This window comes from Strigops habroptila, chromosome 5, assembly GCF_004027225.2.
Source record: "Strigops habroptila isolate Jane chromosome 5, bStrHab1.2.pri, whole genome shotgun sequence".
NCBI classification, from domain to species: Eukaryota; Metazoa; Chordata; class Aves; order Psittaciformes; family Psittacidae; genus Strigops; species Strigops habroptila.
In genome coordinates, this window is record NC_044281.2 from 53147721 (window position 1) to 53167069 (window position 19349).

The 19349-nt window shown below is 39.6% G+C and overlaps 1 protein-coding gene across 8 annotated transcripts in view; it reads right to left on the reverse strand.

The window, feature by feature from the left end:
- KALRN (kalirin RhoGEF kinase) overlaps positions 1-19349 on the reverse strand; it is a 514962-nt gene that overhangs the window by 155466 nt on the left and 340147 nt on the right. For 7 of the 8 annotated variants that reach the window (XM_030485890.1, XM_030485893.1, XM_030485888.1 and 4 more), the window contains exons 16-22: positions 19099-19265; positions 12903-13022; positions 10042-10260; positions 6737-6886; positions 5676-5790; positions 3142-3257; positions 2425-2547 (exon numbers count right to left, since the gene is read on the reverse strand). In XM_030485890.1, the coding sequence (XP_030341750.1) occupies positions 2425-2547; positions 3142-3257; positions 5676-5790; positions 6737-6886; positions 10042-10260; positions 12903-13022; positions 19099-19265 (1010 nt within the window). The remainder of the gene's footprint in view (positions 1-2424; positions 2548-3141; positions 3258-5675; positions 5791-6736; positions 6887-10041; positions 10261-12902; positions 13023-19098; positions 19266-19349) is intronic. The other variant, XM_030485889.1, reaches the window with a different exon arrangement.

Here is a 19349-nt window from a genome sequence, read left to right on the forward strand (position 1 = left end):
GAATCAGATGCTTTAAACTTTGCCCAGGAAAACATGAAAGGAATTGCATTTTTACAAGGACACTTACGAAGCTGCATGAGATAAAAAAAAGTCAAGTTTTGAAACCACACACACAAACACATAAGGAAAACATGTTGGAAGTTAGACATGCCTCCTTTCCCACAACCAGAACCTTATTTTTTGTGAGCCTTGAAGTAGAAGACAGGATTTAAAAATCACACCTCATAAAATCGACCAAGCTACTCTGAATCCATACATAGGTGATTCTGCAGACCTGTGTAGGCAAGTCATTAATACACCACGTATCAGTCCAGGAAGTGAGTTTGAGTCACTACTACTCTGTTCCAGAAACAAACAGAATTTAAATTCAAATTCCAGGTCTACTATAAAATCCTTCATCAGTATTTTGGTCCCAGTTAGAGCATTACAAATTAAAAGATGCCTGAACTCCAAAACACCCACTGAGCCCCTAAACCTTCCAGAAGTCTCTTCTACTTGGAGTCAGACTGCCCCTTAGTCACTATGCTGAGGAACTTCGTGCAAATATGGCACAAAGGAGCTAGTTATAAATTTTAGCTTAGATTCCAAATCTATCCCAGGAACCAAAGGTGCCTGGACAACATGTTTGAGCCAACTCTAGTACAAAGTGCTTATAAACTTTAGATATCAACTGTACAGACTGCATCCAGCTATAATGCACATGTTAATCCTCAAAAGCAAAAGGAGAATCAGTTGTATCCCCAGAGGTACTGGCAAGGTGCTTTTCAGAGATGGGGAGAACTTTCCATGCTGTCTGAAGCAAGACACACTGTCAGGTACTTGACATAATCAGTAATCTGGCCACAAATGGACAAACGCATGTCAGACCAGAAAACATCTAGCAGATGTCAAACACAGAACTGAATTTTAAAAATTTCACAAGCAATTAATTAATTTCACCAGCAAAAAAATAAATTAACAGCTGAATCAGAGGTCATCTTTGCAAAGTATTTGAGTACGTAAGCAAGGCTAGGAGAAGTAAAAATCTGACTTTCTGTTACATTTAAAGGATGTTCCATTCGCAAAAGCTACTGGTGGTTTTGCTTTCCAAACAATTGTTTAAGTCAGAAAGTTATTGGGATCAGGAAGGCTTTCAGTTACAGTTTAATTTGAGAATAACATGAGCCCGGGAGTGACATGCATTTACCAGATTGTACGTGGCAGTGAAAATATTCTAGGTCAGCAGTAGGAAAGTGATTTACTAGAGCCCTAGGGAACAAGACTAGATGTGTCAGTGTAAGGAACAGTCAGTAACAGCCAATAAGGAGCAAAGTATAAAACTCAGTCATAGGCTAAGATAAGGGTAAGAAATAGTTTGGAAACTTCAAGATGAATTGGGATTATTCTGATCAAGATTAATTTATAAACGGAAACATTATTTCTGAGGGACTAATTATGGATGGTTAGAGTCCAGAAGTACTGTTAAAGGAATTTTGTACAGGTCCTGTCTGATGAAATTAACTTCCATCCATTCCTGGTTATCTCCTATTTTCACAAACGTGCAAGCTAAGCAAAAAGGAAGGGGACAAGAACACCACAAAGCCTGTGAATCAAACCCATGCAAGTATGGATAACCTAATGAGGAATTTAAGGATTATAGAAGATCAATTTCAGGACACAGTGAAATGAAGCTACATAATAACAAAGCCACAGTTTTGCTGCAGTCTGACTCTGCAATTTAGATCCTTATCAGTGACTGTTAATACCCCTGTGGATTTACTGTCTGTGAATTACCTATAGTTTGAATTAATTTGTCTGAAGCAGATCCAATCACCATTCCTCTGTAAACCCCACCAGATTTCTCAGAATTGCTCCATAGAAATTAAGAGACTCTTGGTAATGCAGTTTTGTATTAAAAAAAGTTCACCCCAGAGTTAACACACCCATTTATTTGAAGTATTTCATTGGGATCAGCAGATTATTTGTAATGAAATATATGATCATCTGTGATCAACCCAGCTGGAATTAATGAAACCAATTCTGATTGTAATGATAGAATAAAGAAGGAATCCAAGATGACCATGGATATGTTCAGATCAATTAGTTACTTTATTCCATTCTTGTATGATTGATTGAGGATGGAATTAGAGTATGTCTCATTAGGTTACTGTGAATTCTGTATGCAAATGGAGTTCTTCCTTCTGATCAGAACAAAAATGCTCTATGATCAGTATAGATCGAGGACAGAAAATCTCCTTTTTGTGCTTATGTCTTGCTGAAAATGAAAGATTACAGCTCCCAAAAGACATTTATCTTCTGGGCTAGGAATGTCAGGAGGAAAAAACAAAATCAAGAGAATATTTTTACAGAGATTTAAGGCATTGAAATAGGATCATAAACATAGACTAAGGCAGATGCCGTAATTACATTAAAGTCACTGTTTACCTTGGCGGGTATTCTGAATTCCCCATATTCCTTCAGGAGTTCCTGAGTTTCTTCTGCTGATTCCCCTGTGGAGTTGTGAGTAGAGAGGTAATATTCGCCTGTTTCTTGGATCCAGTCTAAGGCCTGCGAATGTCAAAAAAAATAAAAAGCAAAAACAAAGGAAAACCAAAACAAACAGTCTTTGTATGTCAAGAACTAATCCTCTGACAAAAAAAAATAAAAATCTGCCAAACAGAGGATAGTAAATCCATTGGGACTTAATACTGTGTATACTAAAACACTTTCTAGGAACACACAAGAAGAATACACTAATCAAAGCAGGTGGGAGAGGATACAAAAGGTAGTGCACATTTCCTAGAAGAAAAAGGAGTGTAGGGAATTATACTTATATACAGACAAATATGCATGCAGGGAAAGCAGTTTTCTCATTCAGTAACAGCTCAATAAAACAAGTTTGCTCTTGTATTGATTTTCAAACAAATGAAAAAAAACCCCACAGAAATTAATCTGGCCTGGCAAAAATACTGAGTTTTGTTGTTGGATTTTGGAATTTTCTTAAATTGTTTTTAAAATCTTTGCCATGTTTTCAAAAGTTACAGTTTTTAAATATAGCTTGAGATTGCAACAGGAACCTCACACAGAGGCATTGATTAAGCAGATACAGGAAATACTTACACACTGCCAGGACAGAAAGACAAAGTAGGGTTTTTACACTACCTGTTTGGCACTGCGCTCAAAGACAACATATTGTTGGCACTGATCTAATCTCCGCTTCTTCAGGGTCCAGAAGTGAAGGACCCGGTTCTCCCTCTGCAACAGCTCACTCAGAATGGCTGTAGGGCAAAGGAAAATGTCTGCATGATTAGTCATTCTCTGAGTGCTTACAGAAATAAGCCATAAAAAGCTGAATTTACCCACTCTGCCTGGAACACATTCCCAAGAGCAGAGCCCTTGAGATGGAATCCATGTTTTTTTTTAAAAAAAGTACAAAGGGGCTGCTTAAATAACCAAACCAAACCAAATACCAACCCAAAAGAAGTGCAGTTGCATGGTTATCTGGTAAAGGAGAAGATGCTAGAACTGAGTTTGGGATTTACCCCAGTAGCTACACTGAGGTACATGATTTCTAGTCCTTCCTGGCACTGGTTGACATCGGAGAAGATGTCAGTTTATTACCTTGTCTGTTGCTCTGCCCACAGGCAGTACTTGGCACCAAAGCCTACTGTCCCATGCAGAGCTCTGGTCATGACTGAATTTAATTCAGATCTAACCTCTCAGTTTGAAATACCTGGTAAGGTTTCTTGTACAGCTGCTCTGACTGATGACCCATTATGTGCTCCTCGTGAAGTTATTGCTGGGCTAGAATTTTAGGTATGATATTGGTCCTCTAAAATGTCTTCTGTGAGAGGGGAATGTGACAGACACCCAGATTCAGCAGGAGACTGGCAGGAGACCTGCTGCTCCTGGAAGTCTAGGACATACATGTTCTTCAAAACGCAAATGCTCAGTCAGACTGTATCAACTTGATAAAAGCGTGTGATCTGACTCTTTAAAAAGTACCATGTGTTTAACTGAAAAGATGACATGCAGAGAGAGTGCAAGAGATTTACACTATATCACTAACATACACCTTAGTTAAACCTAGGTTTTCTATTTAAACTGAGCTAAGCCATGTGCAGCTGGCGGCAGTGTAACTCACCCAGCTATGTTTGGGTATGGAGCTCAGGTCGCTGCCTTGGCAGGTAAGGCATGGCAGCCCTCCTGCCCTAACTTCCAAGGCAGCATCCACTAGAGGGGGCTTAGGCACAAGCAGCCGGGGTAGCAGCTACGCTCTTATATTCGAATCATGGAGTCTGGTTTCTCAACCACTTACAGTGACTTGTGATCATTTACAGCACCTGTTAACAACCTCTCTCATCCTAAGCCATTCCCGAATATACTAATATTCATTGCTTATGTTACCAACACTGGTGGCAGCAAACAGATTTGGATGTATCCTTCCCTATTTACAAGTGTGACACTGATTTAGGCCAAAAAAATCTGTTAATTGCAAAACCTAGCCTAGTCCCTGCTGAGGACAACAGGAACTTTGAATGACAAAGGGAACTCAAACCTTGTCATGGGTGCTCTAGATCAGGTCTCTGCATAAACAGTCTATGCCAAAGAAAACTAATTTTGTTCTGTATTAATGACTTTGCTTTGGAAAAACAGTAAGTATCCTACTATATGGTCGTTTTATTCCAAACTAAAGTGCCCACTCAAAGATTTTCTTTGGACAGAGTCGCCAATCACAAGAATTACACATTTGGCTTAGAAAAAGACTAATATAGAAGTTGATTTTTATATAAGTGAGTAATTTCAAACAAGCTCAGTGGGGAACACTCATAAGCTTCTATCAGGTGCATATTTAAGGGCTTACTGATTCAGGAGTTAATTAATTTTCTCATGATTTTCAACTATAGGGAACAGAAGTCCACAACAACAAGCATTTGACACAGTAGCGTGGGAAATTTGAACAAAAACATGTTAACACTGAAGAACCGGCATTGAAAGGAAGGAAAATAATCTCTTCAGCAGCACCATTTTCACCTTCTGTGTAAAACCCAAGTTCCCATCCCTCCCATATATAACGATCACACTGCTTTTAACCTGTATCTTCCTGAAGCTTGTAAGAAAGCCAGTAATAATAACAAAAATGGTTTATTTCTGCAGAATCGCTTCTCTCATTTGCAGCATTTCTAGGCAGAGATTAATTATTTAACTAAGCAGAGAAGTGGAGACATTTCAAATATCTCAGATGTATCTCCTGATTGTAAACAGTGCTCTTTTGTCTAACGGAAAGTAATTACAGTCAAATACTTTTGCTGGTGATTGTCTGATGTGGTATGACATCCAACAGAATTCCAGGGACAGAAAAATAGCAGATCCATCCTAGGGACAAACAACTTTGGGACTCTCCTGACAAGAGAAGCAAGAAAGCACCCATGTTTCAAACCCTCTTCCTTTCCGAGTCCACTACTACTTGGAACAGCAGAGTTCTGTATAAGAGCTCATGCTTAGCAGAGAGGGATCACTTTCTGAGAGGCCTCACTACCATTGCTAAATGTGTCAGGCATATGTATCATTTCAGTCACAATGGATGGCTAAACTTAAAGTGCCTTCTCAGCATGTTCACAAACTTTAGGATGACCACACAAAAGAAGGAGAAGCAAAGAAAACCTTCAATGCTATCATTGCACCAGTGCACCAACCTTTCACCTGCTGCTCAGGCCCTCTTGTATGGCTTGCTACTCCAGGCATGCTGACATTGTTCCTGTGGATGTACTTGAGGAATACCTCTGCATTCCTTCGTGCCAGTGTACAGGCCTAAGAAAAACAGCCACCACCAAAAAGAATCAGTGAAGATGAGCAAAGAAAGCAAAGGGGACCCAAGTGAGTTCTCTGATCATTTTGCAGGGAGAACTTCTCTTTTATCTGCGAACATGAGAGCTTCAACTAAGAGGCTAATAGTCAATAAACTCAGCTAATAAATGAACAGACTCATGTATGTATTAAAACATGAGTTATTTTGAATATAATGGCTGATGTTATACATTAAGGCAAATTAATGGCAATAATAAACCAACTGGTTGTAAAGAGCTAGTACAAAACACATTTTCAATCTAACCAAAGCTAACCCCATCTCCCAAGAAAAGTACTCGTTTCAATAAAATGCACAATCCAAAGGCATAGTTTCTTAAACTTTGCTTGCAAGCAGAGTTTCATGTTGTGTATCAGTTTTAGTGGAAGGTGGGAGGCTGGTTATCAGTTGACTTGTCAGCCTGTCAGCTCCACAGTTCTTACAAAGCAGCACCTGAAAGGCAGGAGGAAATCTGTCTCCACCCTGGTCCTGCCCTGCAGACACACAGTTGTTTCAGTTGTTAGTAGTTCTTCAGTTACTGGCTTCGAGGACAAAATTTGAAATGCTGGATGGTTTGTATAAGCCAACACCAAAGTGACGTATAACACCTGTCATTTATAATGCTCATCATATGAAATTCTGAGAATTTGAACTTGGAACCAGCACAACTAACATCCTCTAACTGCAGAGCAAATGCCACCTAATTAGTCCTGATGACATCTGAGATATGCATTAAAGATAATGCTTATTACCCCTACTATAACAATGAGAAGCTGGTTTAGGATTTATACAGGCAGCCAGTAGCTGAATGAAATTTACACCTCAGGGCCTCCTCTCAAACTCACCAACACTGCTCTAAATTGACTACTTAATGAGGAACTATTCTGATTTATTAGAGAACTAAAATGAGACCTTGAGAAAAGCCTCCTTCTGTTCCAGGTGTTTGCTGATCAGAGGGATGACATGGTCTATCTCAGATGCTGGTCCAAGTTTATCTCGACCTCCACACCAGTCTTCATCCCGTCTGTATTCCTGCTCCAGACTTTCTAATACGCTGCACACCTGAAACATGCCGATAGCACAATAATTCAGTTATCTACAGTCCTAATCGGGAGAAACAAATTCAGTAAAAGTCTATGACCAATGACATTTTAAATCTAAATGTTTTGGACTATGGGCCATGGCATGGGGATAACTGGGTATGAAACAGACCCCAGACAGAGTGATCTGGCAGGTTTTCTTACCCGTAGAGATCTCTGCTCTTTGGGTTACAATTTATCTGGTTTAAGGGTGATGAATTATTCTCTTCCAATGGATAATGGGGGTGGGGGGAAACTCAAAACACTGAATTAAGGCAGAGGTCAGTCTGGCCCCAGTGGATCATTCAGGAAACAATCCCCATTCTGGAAGGGTGTTTTAGATGTGTTTAAATCCTACTGAAGTCAACGAACTTAGCACATACTTAAAGAAAAACACATGCTTAAATACTTTCCTGAAACAAAGTCTGAAGCTGGAACTAATTCTCTTCAGCTGCATGTTTGTTGCTCCCCATACAGCTTTTGTAAAGACTGATGGAAACCAATAGACATTAAATCAGTGTCACAACTTAGGTGGATGCAGGTATTCCACTGTACAGGGCTTACACACGTATCTTCGATCTTGGTAGAATAATGGGCATGAGGTAAATAAATCAACACAGTCTGAAAATTGTGTGTGCAGTGGCCTCAGACAAGGTTGAGTTTTATACATTGCAGATCCTGAGAACAGCTTCAGTGGCCTGTGCATACCCTGAAAAAACTGCAAAACTGTTCCAGAACATTTGGAACTTTCCTCTTGTTTCCCAGTTGGCTCTCCCTACACGCTCCACTGCTGAGATTCCTCAAGATCCAGTCAGCTCCTGCTAGGGGCCCAGCTAACCATGTTCACCCTTTTCTTGCTCGCTCCTGCAACTTTTATATGAACACGGTTATAATTCAGAGGATCCCACATGATTAAGAGCATAGTCTGGAAGAGACTCCAGCATCATCCACTAACTCTCCTCACTATTGCAGGCACATTTTCATATAATTCCATTCATTAACACATCAAAGTCTGGTTTAAAACTGGTGAGCTGATATGAACTGATCAACTTACCTTGCTGCCAGGCTGTTCAAGAACCTTATGCATTTAACTATCTGAAATCATCTTCTTGCTTTGATGCAATCTAGCATTCACCCTCAAACACTTATTGGAGAGCAAGTGCCCCATGTCTTATTTAGGCACAGAAAAGCATTTCCATTTTACGTCTTAAAAACTTTGGCACTCTATTGGGCTTTAGTGGAATAAAAAATGGAAGTGGATGGACTGCCTGGGATCCATATCTTTCCAGAAAGCATGGTCCCTGCACATGCAAATATCGTTTCTCTGTTAAGATGATGAGAGAAACTAATATAAAGTGGGCTGTCAATGAAGTCAAAGAGAAACTGGGCTATCAGAAAGCCAGGGCTTTACCAGTTCTATCAAAAACATAGTATACTTGAGGAAGACAGGCATGAAAAGATTTGGCTGGTTGTGACAGTCTCTCCACCCTTTTAGCTGCTTTTGTAGATACTCGAAGAATTCAGGATCCAGTAAATTACTCAATCCACTATTGTCCAGTCACGGAGCAGACCGTTAAGGACCATAGATCAGCTGTGCAGCCCAAGAGAAGGCGACAGACTACCTGCAGCAGTGAGTTTATGAGCATTTGAAGACTGAATGATCTTTGCCCTAAACATTTGCTGAATAGACACAACTAATAAATGAACTGGCGGGCACTGCAGTATGCATGTCTAGGAGTTGGAAACAGGAAGAGAGACTGAATTGATAAATTGCTGGCTATGCATACTTTGATCAGCACATTTGACTATCTAAAGCACTAATGAATCCCTTAATGGTTTTTCATTTCTCACAATCCTCCACCACCAGTAATTCATTTCAATCTTGAATGCATCAGGGACTGTAAATCTATTTGAAACTCTTCACAGTGAAAGACATTCATTCTTAAACAATCTTAAAAATGCATTAAACAAATGACACCAAAAAGTGGCCCAAAGGTCATCTACAGCCTCGATGCTACGGAAAAAAATAATCTCTTACCCTAATAATATATTTAGTATTCGAGTACCTGCACTGTGACAGTAATTTTCACTGACTACAATATAAACGGCACCTGTCTGCACACGGGACGAATAATTGCACTGTACTAGCAACCAACCGGAATGCATTTTGCAATTCATGGGCACCTGGAATGAAGTAAAGTTGTGTCAAGATGTAATGGACACTGCTGTAATTATCTGCGTTGCAGACAGCTTTAAGGGAAATCCTGTCATAGCTTGGCATCTTTTTTGGCATGGTGGTGTTTAACTACTAGTGAAAACAGTGGCTAATACTGCTCATAAAGTAACAAGTAAGTAATTGCAAGCAGTTCTGAAGAAAAAGCAGATTTATATTCCTCAAAATTAACTGATATCCTGAGAACTTGTAGCAAAAAGGGTGACATTTCAGAAATTTTGCCTCTTTGGAAGGGGGACAATTAAAAAAACCTTCAAGACTTACATTGTTTCACTGAAAGCTTTAAGATGAAAGTCATTGCAAACTGCTGCTTTCTTTTGGTTGGTTGGTTTTGCTTTTCTTTGTTTTACAAGACTTGTCAAAGAAACAGTTTTGACTAGTTCAAACTATTTTCCATGTGTGGCTTAGCATTGCTATGCCAATGGAGCAAATCTCCTGTCACTTAATTTTGCCAATGCTGTGAGATAGCTTGCTGGCAGAAGACCCCCTGTGCTGAGGGTCAGAGTAGAAAACTCAGCACTGCTACGTTGTGGAGTGCACTCACATTAATGTTGACCAGCTGTGAGTCACCTGAGAGCTCTATACTGGCCCTGTTCAGGTGACAGAAAGGTTTACATCCCCTATATGTGGATGAAGACATGTGAACATATGTAAAAATACAAATTGCAGCTTTTAGGGGCAAGCAGGGCTGACTGAAGCCACGCTCTTCCTACTTTTAGGATTACTCATGGAAAAGGGAGAAGAATGAGTACTGCTCCTTAGTGGTATTACCAGAGGAGGTATGTGTAACAGTTTAACACCGTGCTGATCTTGGCGAAAGGCGAGACCTTCTCACTATATATGGGGAGTTAAATCCCAGGCTGTAGTGATATGCTGTGGCACAGATATGATACTGCTCAGCTCACCTGCTCAGACGTTTTATAGAAGGCCACTGAGGCATTGACAAGTTTGAGCCTGTCTTCCATCTTCAGCATCAGCTGCTGCCAGTGCAGGGCCACCTTTTCAGCACATTCTCTGATAGCATCAGCATCATAATGCCCAGCCTGGAGCAACACTTCAGCTTTCTGCTGGACTTGCAGCGCGCTCTGGTGTGTCTTCTGTAAGGAAGTGGCATGAAAGAGGGACTGTGTATGAGGGGAGGAAAGAGAGGTTGTATAGATGTGCCAGATGTATGGTAGAAAGGTGAAGCGAGGTGTGAGCATGGAGATGCGAGAGAGTGAAACATTTTCAGAGAGTTATCTTCAATTAACAGTTACTTTCTGCAAAGCATTTTAGTTTCAATTATTCACACACATTTGCAACATGTTATTAAAGCTTGGGACAAGCAAGCACTGTCTAAAACGGGTTAGGTCCACTGATCAGCTACTGCCCCTTGGGCAACAGCCCAGGGTGGGGTTCCTGGTGGATCCATTTGGACAACCCCAATGCAGGCAGCTGTTGTGCTGAGCTCCCACCCAGCCTGTACTCAGTGCTCACTGCATCCCACACAAGCAGCAGATACAAAAGCAGACACCAAAAAGTGGGCAAATATGGGCCTAATCACCCTAATTTGACTCTTTCAAGGCAGTTTGCTGGCATCAGCAGCTTTACTTAAGCATGTAATTGTCTTGTCTGCAGGATACAAAACATCAACCCCAGAAGATATGAAGATGCCTTGCTAAAAGGCACAAACTCTACTGCAAATATCAACCCCTTCAAGGTACATTTCTGAAAGTCAGGTCACTCATACTGGAGCTACTCTATGCTACCTTTAAGGGCAGACCTGGGGGGAGTCAAACTGTTTTTCCTCCACTGTTCCCCAGTTTACTCAGTAGCCACTTTATAGACAGGACTGAATTATCTGCTGCATCCCCCAGCCTACACCAGCTGGTGGTTACACCTTCCTGTTTGAGCTGCTGAGAGGAAAATAGCCCCTGGCCCTTCATGGCCTCCTGAGTAACTGTGTTTAGGCATGGTTTAGTCCAATATTTGATTTTAATCTTCTGAACAGAAGCCGTAAAATCTCCCAAAGACTCCTCTGTTCAGCATCCCATTTGTAACTGCTGCTGACAAATTCTCATGTGATATTTTTATGATCTAATCCTTGAACCTGGAAAGAAGCTTGAAATCATCTGGTAATGCACTGATGAATAATGTAATGCAGACAAAGCTATTAGCAAAGAAAGGATTAATACTTGGCAGAAACATCTAGGAAGATGTTCAAGAACAACTGGTTAAATTTAATATCCAGCTGCTTTACTGATGTTACAATTGTAATACTTGTTTTAAATAGACTTTAAAGGATTTCAACTGAAAATCAATCCCACATCTAGAATGCCTTTAGAGAACAGTCTGCCTTATGTGCTTTACTGATCTCTTTCCCATATTGAGCTTTAAACACTTTAAATATTTAATCTCGTGATTTCTTCCTTTGAAAACTTATTTTTCCCTCACTGTGGTGTAACCCTCTTCTCTGTCTGTGATTTGCATTTACCACCAAATACAAGCACTTCCCCAATGGCAGCAAGCTGCGATAACACAGCCAGTGGGTGTCTTATTCCACACTGATGGCTGCCAAGATGTGGTCAGCACAACTTGGTACCAGCCAGCTCATTCAGAATTGATGGAAAACTTCTTCCTTTTCCTTTAGGAGCTGCAATAGCTGCTCCATCCTTAGTGTGAGTGGACCTGGACCAAAACAGGCCATTAACTGAGATTTAAACTCTATACTTACTAGCAACACTATAATATATATTGCCTTATTTAAAGTTTAGCAGAAGACATAAAGACACCCCATCCCCCCCAAATCTCCATTATGGAATTATTATTTTCATAGTTTAAAGTTTGGCTTAGTTTTGGTTATTTTCAAGTATATATAAACCACATATAGGGATTTTCCAACTTGTCTGCTCTGTAAAAAGCTAACAATTAACATAGTCTGGGAAGCATATACACCCTGTTAAGCAGAAACAGGAGAAAGCAATGGGCCCCCTTTCTAGAAACTGAAGTGAGCATATCCTGTGAGTGTAGGGTTTATGACAAAGATAAAGTAATGAGCCTAACTATGAATCTTATAGTGCCCTACTCAGAGGAGTCCACAGCCCTCCACTACCTTTTCATTCAAAGCAAAGCAACCTGAAGGAGGTGCCATTCCTCATGCCATGTCCTGGCCCCGTGAGTGAGGCAAATGTGTTGGCTCACAACTAGTTTTTGAGTGCCATGTCAAAGACGTGTTACTCCAGGGCATGCAGGGGCAAAAGCTCAGTTTAGCAGGCAATTCTTAAAAACTGACCCTCTTGCCTGTTCTTCAAAGTTATGTGAGTTTGAATGTCTCTTCTGCTGTCCACAAAAGGATTGTTGAATGAAACAAAGATTTCATGTGACAGCATTATCCAGTAACAAAGATATTCATAAATGAACGCCGTGAAATGATCTGTAGATAGTGGATGTGGAAAGAAACTGACTTCACAAAGTTTTCCTGATTTCAGAACCCTTTGTGAAGTTTAATCTTCTCATTTTTTTACCAAAGAAATTATCAGAAGATGCATGAGTGCCATTTTTATGAATGGAAAGGCTGATATCTGACAGCAGAAGAATTAGCTGCAGATGATTAATAATTTATTTCACTATTAACCTCCAGCTGCATTACAAGTTTAATGATAAGACGATTTTCTGAAGTTTTTATTCCTTCCCTTCCTCCAAGCAAGCAGCAATTGGCACTCAATAGATAACCTTTTGTATGATGTTCACCTGAGAAGGAGAAACAAAGTTAACTTATTCATGTTACCTCTATGGCCAGCTGAAACTGCTCATGCTCTCGCTGGAGCTGCTCAGCTTCAGACAGGGAGCTTGCATTGACAAGGCTTGCATTCAGCATTGATTCACCATTCCTGATCCAGCCAAGCACCTGTAAAGAAAGGATGTGCTTATGGAAAGATTGCTTCAGTATAAAGGTTTATGTAGTTACCGATCAGAAAACGCTTTGGACCTGGCTAACAAAAAGGTACTTTGCTCAGCATGGTCTCAAGCTGAACCAGTGAGCAGAAAGAAAGCTTAGGTAAGGACTTAATGACATACATTTTTAGATGGCAAATATTGCATTGAAGAAGTTACTGCTTGAAGAATTAAACTCCTAAAGTATTTACATGGACATTCAGAAAGGAAAGAGCTTTCATTTCCAAGGTTTGATCACAAAAATGAATGCTCCCCTACACAAATACCCAAGAGGTAAGGGCAAGAGCAGAAAGTGCAATGAGGGAAATTTGAAATTAAACATAAAGATCTCCCTCTCTTTCAAATTTCCAAATTGCATCATGGACCATGTAACTCCTTTCTGCACCACGTCCCTGTGTTTCTTCCACACAAAAATCAGAGTTTAGCAGTAAGGAGGGAGAAGACACAGTTGGTTTCAGCTGACAGGGAGTTAAGATACAGTTGGAGCTTCTGCCTGCATACACAGCTAGGAAGAAATCACAGGTCTTGAATTTCATATTTAGTCAAGAGGCTTTACTTCAGGGATATTCAGATTATTTGTAGGCATGCAACCCATGCTGTAATGACTGCAGAATCAAATCCTAAATGTCCATAATTAATCTATCAAGCTTATACTTATTCATTTAAGCAGCAACATTTTCTGTTATTTTAAGACACGTGTTTGGAAAATGAGCAAACATGAACACATGTGCAAGTTCTTTGCTGTGTTGTCTCAAAGACTATTTTCTACCTATATAGGTGTGAAATTATTCCAATAAAGCCAGAAAGTTGCTGAATTCAATTCACAGATGCACAGGAAATCCTGAGTGCCCGATCACTGCCCTAAATTTAGCTTGTGACTTACAAAGCTTCCAAATTGAGTTTGCTGCAATATTCTACATAATAATTTCCCTTTTGTACCATCATTTTCACCAAGTGATCCATTAAATTGCCTAAAATAAATAGGGATTTTCTGTTGTTTTGGGTTTTATCCCTACATTATGTATCACCCTCGTTATAGCCATTCAGTTCCCTGTAGGGTAGGAAAATCAGTTTTTCCTAGAAGAAAGGAACGGGAACCATCTACACACATAGCTGACCCTAATTTGCTGAAAATTACATTCTGCTCAGTACGACAGTGTGGAAGATTTCATTTGTCAGCTTTCGCTCTTTCATCAGCAGGTGTTATTTTTCCTGTGGGAAATGCAATGAAGATTTAAAGGAAAAGAAATCAGGTTATCATACGGCAATCTTTTTGGCTGGCATTTTCTATAATCCATCAGACAAGAAAAATACATTGTTACCGACTACATGGTACCAAAACCTGAAGTTAACTGAAGGATCACAGCGTCTGGAAAAGACTTGAAGTGAGGACATCATAAAGCAAGACATGCTTTCACTTTTTATATACCATGGTATATCCTGGCTTGGGCTATTTAGAGTGCAGAAAATACTGAGTAGGTATGCTAAAAACACAGCAGCTTTTTTTTTTTTTTTTCTTTTTTTTTTTTTTCTTTTCTGAGCTGCAATTTAAAAAAATTGCCACAGAGGTTTTAACACAGATTTCATACAAATATCTGAGTCTCTAAATACTAAAACAACAACAAAAAGAAACACAACAGAAACCTCTGTCTTAAAACAAAGCAACTTGATGAGTAAAAAGCTAATAGGTAACAAGTTTGAACAAGGAGGAAGAGACCATACAACTGATTATGGTTGGAAACCAAACAACTAGGTTTCCTCTAGTGTTAATTCCTCCGTACAGCTGTTTTGTTGACTCAAAACATATCCAGGGTAAAGAAGTTCAGGTCAGGCTCTGATGGACTACATCTTGTCAGCAATGTTTACAGCACTCATCTTGACTAAGGCTGCTGTCACTACTGAGTTGTGCCCCTCTCTCCTTCCCCCAAAGTGCGGGTTCAGATGCTCACTGTGGAGCTCCTACATTCCCCTTCCAGGCCCAGTGAGCACCCAAACACTAGTAAATTTTGTTTGGAAGAACTTAAATAATTAGCCCATTCCACTTCCAAAAGCCTAACACTTAAGTGTCAGAACCTCATCAGGGAATCATAGAATCATCAAATACTTAGGGTTGGAAAGGACTTTAAGATCATCTAGTTCCAATCCCCCTGCCATGGGCAGGGACAACTTGCACTAAACCATGTCGCCCAAGACTCTATCCAACCTGGCCTTGAACACCACCAGGGATGGAGCATTCACAACTTCCTTCGGCAACCCATTCCAGTGCCTCATCACCCTCGATTGCACCAGCTTTTTCCATAGTAAAGTTTTTCTCTTCGGTTTTTTTCCTCCTCTTCTTTTATGCACATCTTTCAGAAAGAAAAAAATTCAGTTGCATACCCAAAGTTTCTTAAGTCTAAGTGCAAAAACTAGTCACCTGCAGAGACTTTCATTGTGTCACTGGTTTGGAAGGAGACTGTGAAATGGTTGGAAGAGAGCATTTACACGTTTGTATCTGGATTACAAGATCTGCTCATAAATTGACTCCTACTTATATGATGCTTAATACCTTTTCATTGAAATATGCGTAGAAGCTAATACAGCACCAAGACACTTCTCCAATAATTTCCTGTATTATAGATTCACCATTATCTGGCAATGTGCACACAAGCCAACAGCAAAAGATGTCTTTAAACAGACATTTCCTAAAAATTACAGATTTTATGAACTTTGTAGAAGCAGTGATTAAATAATTCTGGAGTTCAATAAATCTCCAAAGACTCTTAAAAAGCCTTTTTTTTTTTTTTTTTTTTTTAATAATGGAGAAGCAGAAACACACTGATAGCATCTTAGATAAAAGCCACTTGCCACTGGAGAAAAATTTCACTGCAAGGCATGGGTTGTCAGATCTGAGAAGACTCCTACCTTTGATTCCAATTTGCTCCCAACAGGCTACACTTCTGTATATGGCTACTCTGTAATTAAATAATACCACCAAATTTTTCTAAGATTCATGCCCTGAAACTTTGCTATCTTCACCAAGCACAGAATTAGATGCTACAGGAAAAATAAAAAGTGAGGTACCCCTTATGATGGGAAAAGATTCTTAAGTTTTAAAGGCAAAACGATGTTAGTGAATCTTATGTATCTCTGGACCATTGGCAGCTTCTTTGAGAGGCTCTTACTACCACAGACACAACCACCAGCAAGGACACCTTCTGGCAATTTTAGCCATGTTCAAAACTGCATCAGGTTTCCAGGAGCTCTGTGATGTTAGATTGGGAAAAAACGAAATATATTCAGTGTCTCTAAAATGACTACTTCCCATTATCCTTTGGGCACATTCACTTGGAAGGAAACCTAATGCCAAACAGCAAAACTGGGTGGATAACAGGCACATGAAAAGGAATAAATGCACTTCAAAACAACCTGGAAAGCAAGTGTAGCGGGACACTGTGAGGGTATCTGCGAGTAAATTAGGTCAAGTTCGACACTTATCAAAACCAGAAATAAAACATACAAAGGTACAATAAGGGGATAAGAAAACCAAACAGCTGCAAACACAGCATTAGAGCGCTTGTTTTTTAAACCGACCTCCTCAACTCTATTCTGCTATTACTTTTATGTAAGCCAACCAATCTCTGTAGTTTCTGTCAAAAATGAGTGGGATCCAAATGAGGGGAAATCAGTCTTGGGCAGGATCTTTCTTGATAACAGAAGGTATGTGAATCACTGATCTATACTATTTCCACTCTAAAGCAGTTCACAGAACATCTCATTTGGAATTGTTCTGCTTTAATGGCTGCAAACTTCCATTCATTGTCTTGGCATTCAAAGCCTTGGTGCATATGACATAAAGCAGAAATCTCTGGTAAATGAGACTTAAATAGACAGAGACAGTTAAAAGACTTTGTATTTCCATGAGCCTTGTATATCAAAATGCAAACATGTACATGTAGCAACCTTGACCAATTTTACTATGTCAGCAGAGCTACAGTAGGTATCTTGCTGCAACCACATATCAACTGATTCACAAGAGTCAGAGCAATTTGGTAATGAGATCATCCACTGTCTCAGATGCACTGAAATCAAAGTGAAGGAAATCTGGATGAGACTAGAGATGAACTAAAAGCAAAAATCAATATATTTCCTAAATTCACTAAATGATTGAGAATATGACTCATTTACAGGAAACCAAATAGATAACGCACAGATACATTTTAATTTGCCTCTTTCGAAGGGAAACTGTAGCGGTGGTAATTTATAGGTTAATAAGCAAAGGAGTCTGTAGTATTCAGCTGAACAAATAAAATTATTCTTCACTACGGGTTTGCTGAGAGGTCACATAGTAATGAAGGCTCTGATGGTCCTAAGCTCCAATAAGGAAATACTACTTCAAGGCAGCTGTTCTGCTCCCACAGTAAGTATTATATAGCTCAGAACCCAGTAACTATTTCTTTTGGTTAGATTTTGGTTTGTAAAATAGTTAAGGCCTGGCAGATACTTGATAATGAAGCAAGTAACATCAGGTACCTGTAGAGAGTGGTGCACTGCCACTGTATGGCTCCAGGAGCAGCTACAGGCTGACCGACTGGCACACTGACATCATGATCGAGTGGACTAGTGACACTTGGTCAGATAGTGATAACCTGAATTTTTAGCATTTCTGCTACACATATTACTCCTATTTTCTATCATAAGTTAAAATGGATCTATTTCATCATAAGTCTATCACACAAAACTCCATGTTTAGCTAAGTTGTGTGTAAGAAACTTTGTGAACCTATGGGAAAAAGGATACACTTCATAATCATAGTAAGGTAGTGATTATAAATATCACAGAGTCTGTAATATTTATAGGCAAACTAGTCTATAGAGCTATGGAGCTTCATGAGCAGTTGGTCTTCAATTATCAGAAATGCAAAATGACTATGTTTTCAAAATAACAATTTAGGAGATTTCTGTGCTACTTTCATTTAGGGTTGCAAAATATTCACATTAAAGTGGACTTTGAAAGAAAATATATGCACTGGTGCTGGTGCTGCCAGTTTCTAGGTTGAGAGTTGTCTGAGAATGAAGGATTTTCTCCCAGCAATGATAAAAAAATTCAGACAAATTGTCACTCAAATATTCACTTTTGAAGACAGAAAAACTATGATCATGTGTACTGAGCACTCAGTGTATATTTATTTATATATATATATATAAGTAAACAAAAAGCAAATCTTTTTCATGAGTGACTTGGAGTGAACTACCCCCCTCCCCCAGTATTGGTAAAATGGAAACCTGGTGTCTGAAAAAATGTTTCTGTTTTTCCTAACGAAACCGAGCCAATTCCATTGAAATCCAGACATACATTGAAGTGTGAAGCCACCTATGGATTAGGAAGCTGGAAGTGTAGGATTATCCTGTGTAGCAAAGAAAAACAAAGAAACGTGAGGCATCCGAATTAAGTATCAGGCGAAATTTAGGGAGGCAGAACATGACTGCCTATGCTAGGATGAAATCTGGAAGAAATGTAACAATACTAAGATGGCTAAACGAGCCCTAGGATCTAGAGACCACAGACAGAACTTACCATCTCACCCAGAAGATGTTACAGATTTCTGCAGGTCAAGAGATGTACAGCAATAAATGAAAAGGTGAAACTACTGTAATGTCAGACCTCGCAGCTCAGTTATTCTTTGCTTTGGGCCAATTCTTCACAACAGCTGAAGTCTGGATTCCAAATCAAATCATTATATTCCAAGAACATATAGGGTTGAGGCAGCTTCTCCAGTTGAGAAATTACGGGGTCATTTCTGTGCAAACTTCCCATAACTATTCATAACTATGAAGACAAATATATGCACACTAGAGGGAACAGAGCCCTTCATTATTTGTAAAGGGTCAGGCTGCAATCTGTCAGCAAATCAAGTACTATTAAGGAAAGGGGGATTAAGATTGTTCACCTAAATGTATGTGACTTGGCGGAAGCTGGTTTAACAGTTTGCATGTATGTAATAGCTGAAAACACATTTCAAACCCTTATGTGTGTTTAAAAACTCTCACCTGCTTGACTTCAGCTTGTAAGTGCCGGAGCTGTAGGCACTGTTCTAACCTCTTGTGAGTTTGGTCAGCATTAAGCTCCAGCTCATGCTGTTTCTCATGAAGAAATTCCAGCAGTTCTTGAACCTGTGTTGCAAGATCAATGTCTTTTTCACAGATCAGCTCGATGCCTGCAACATGCAGAGAGAAAGATCATTGCATTTATTTGAAATTCCAATTGTTGTACATTCCAAAAATGTAAGATTTTTGCCATC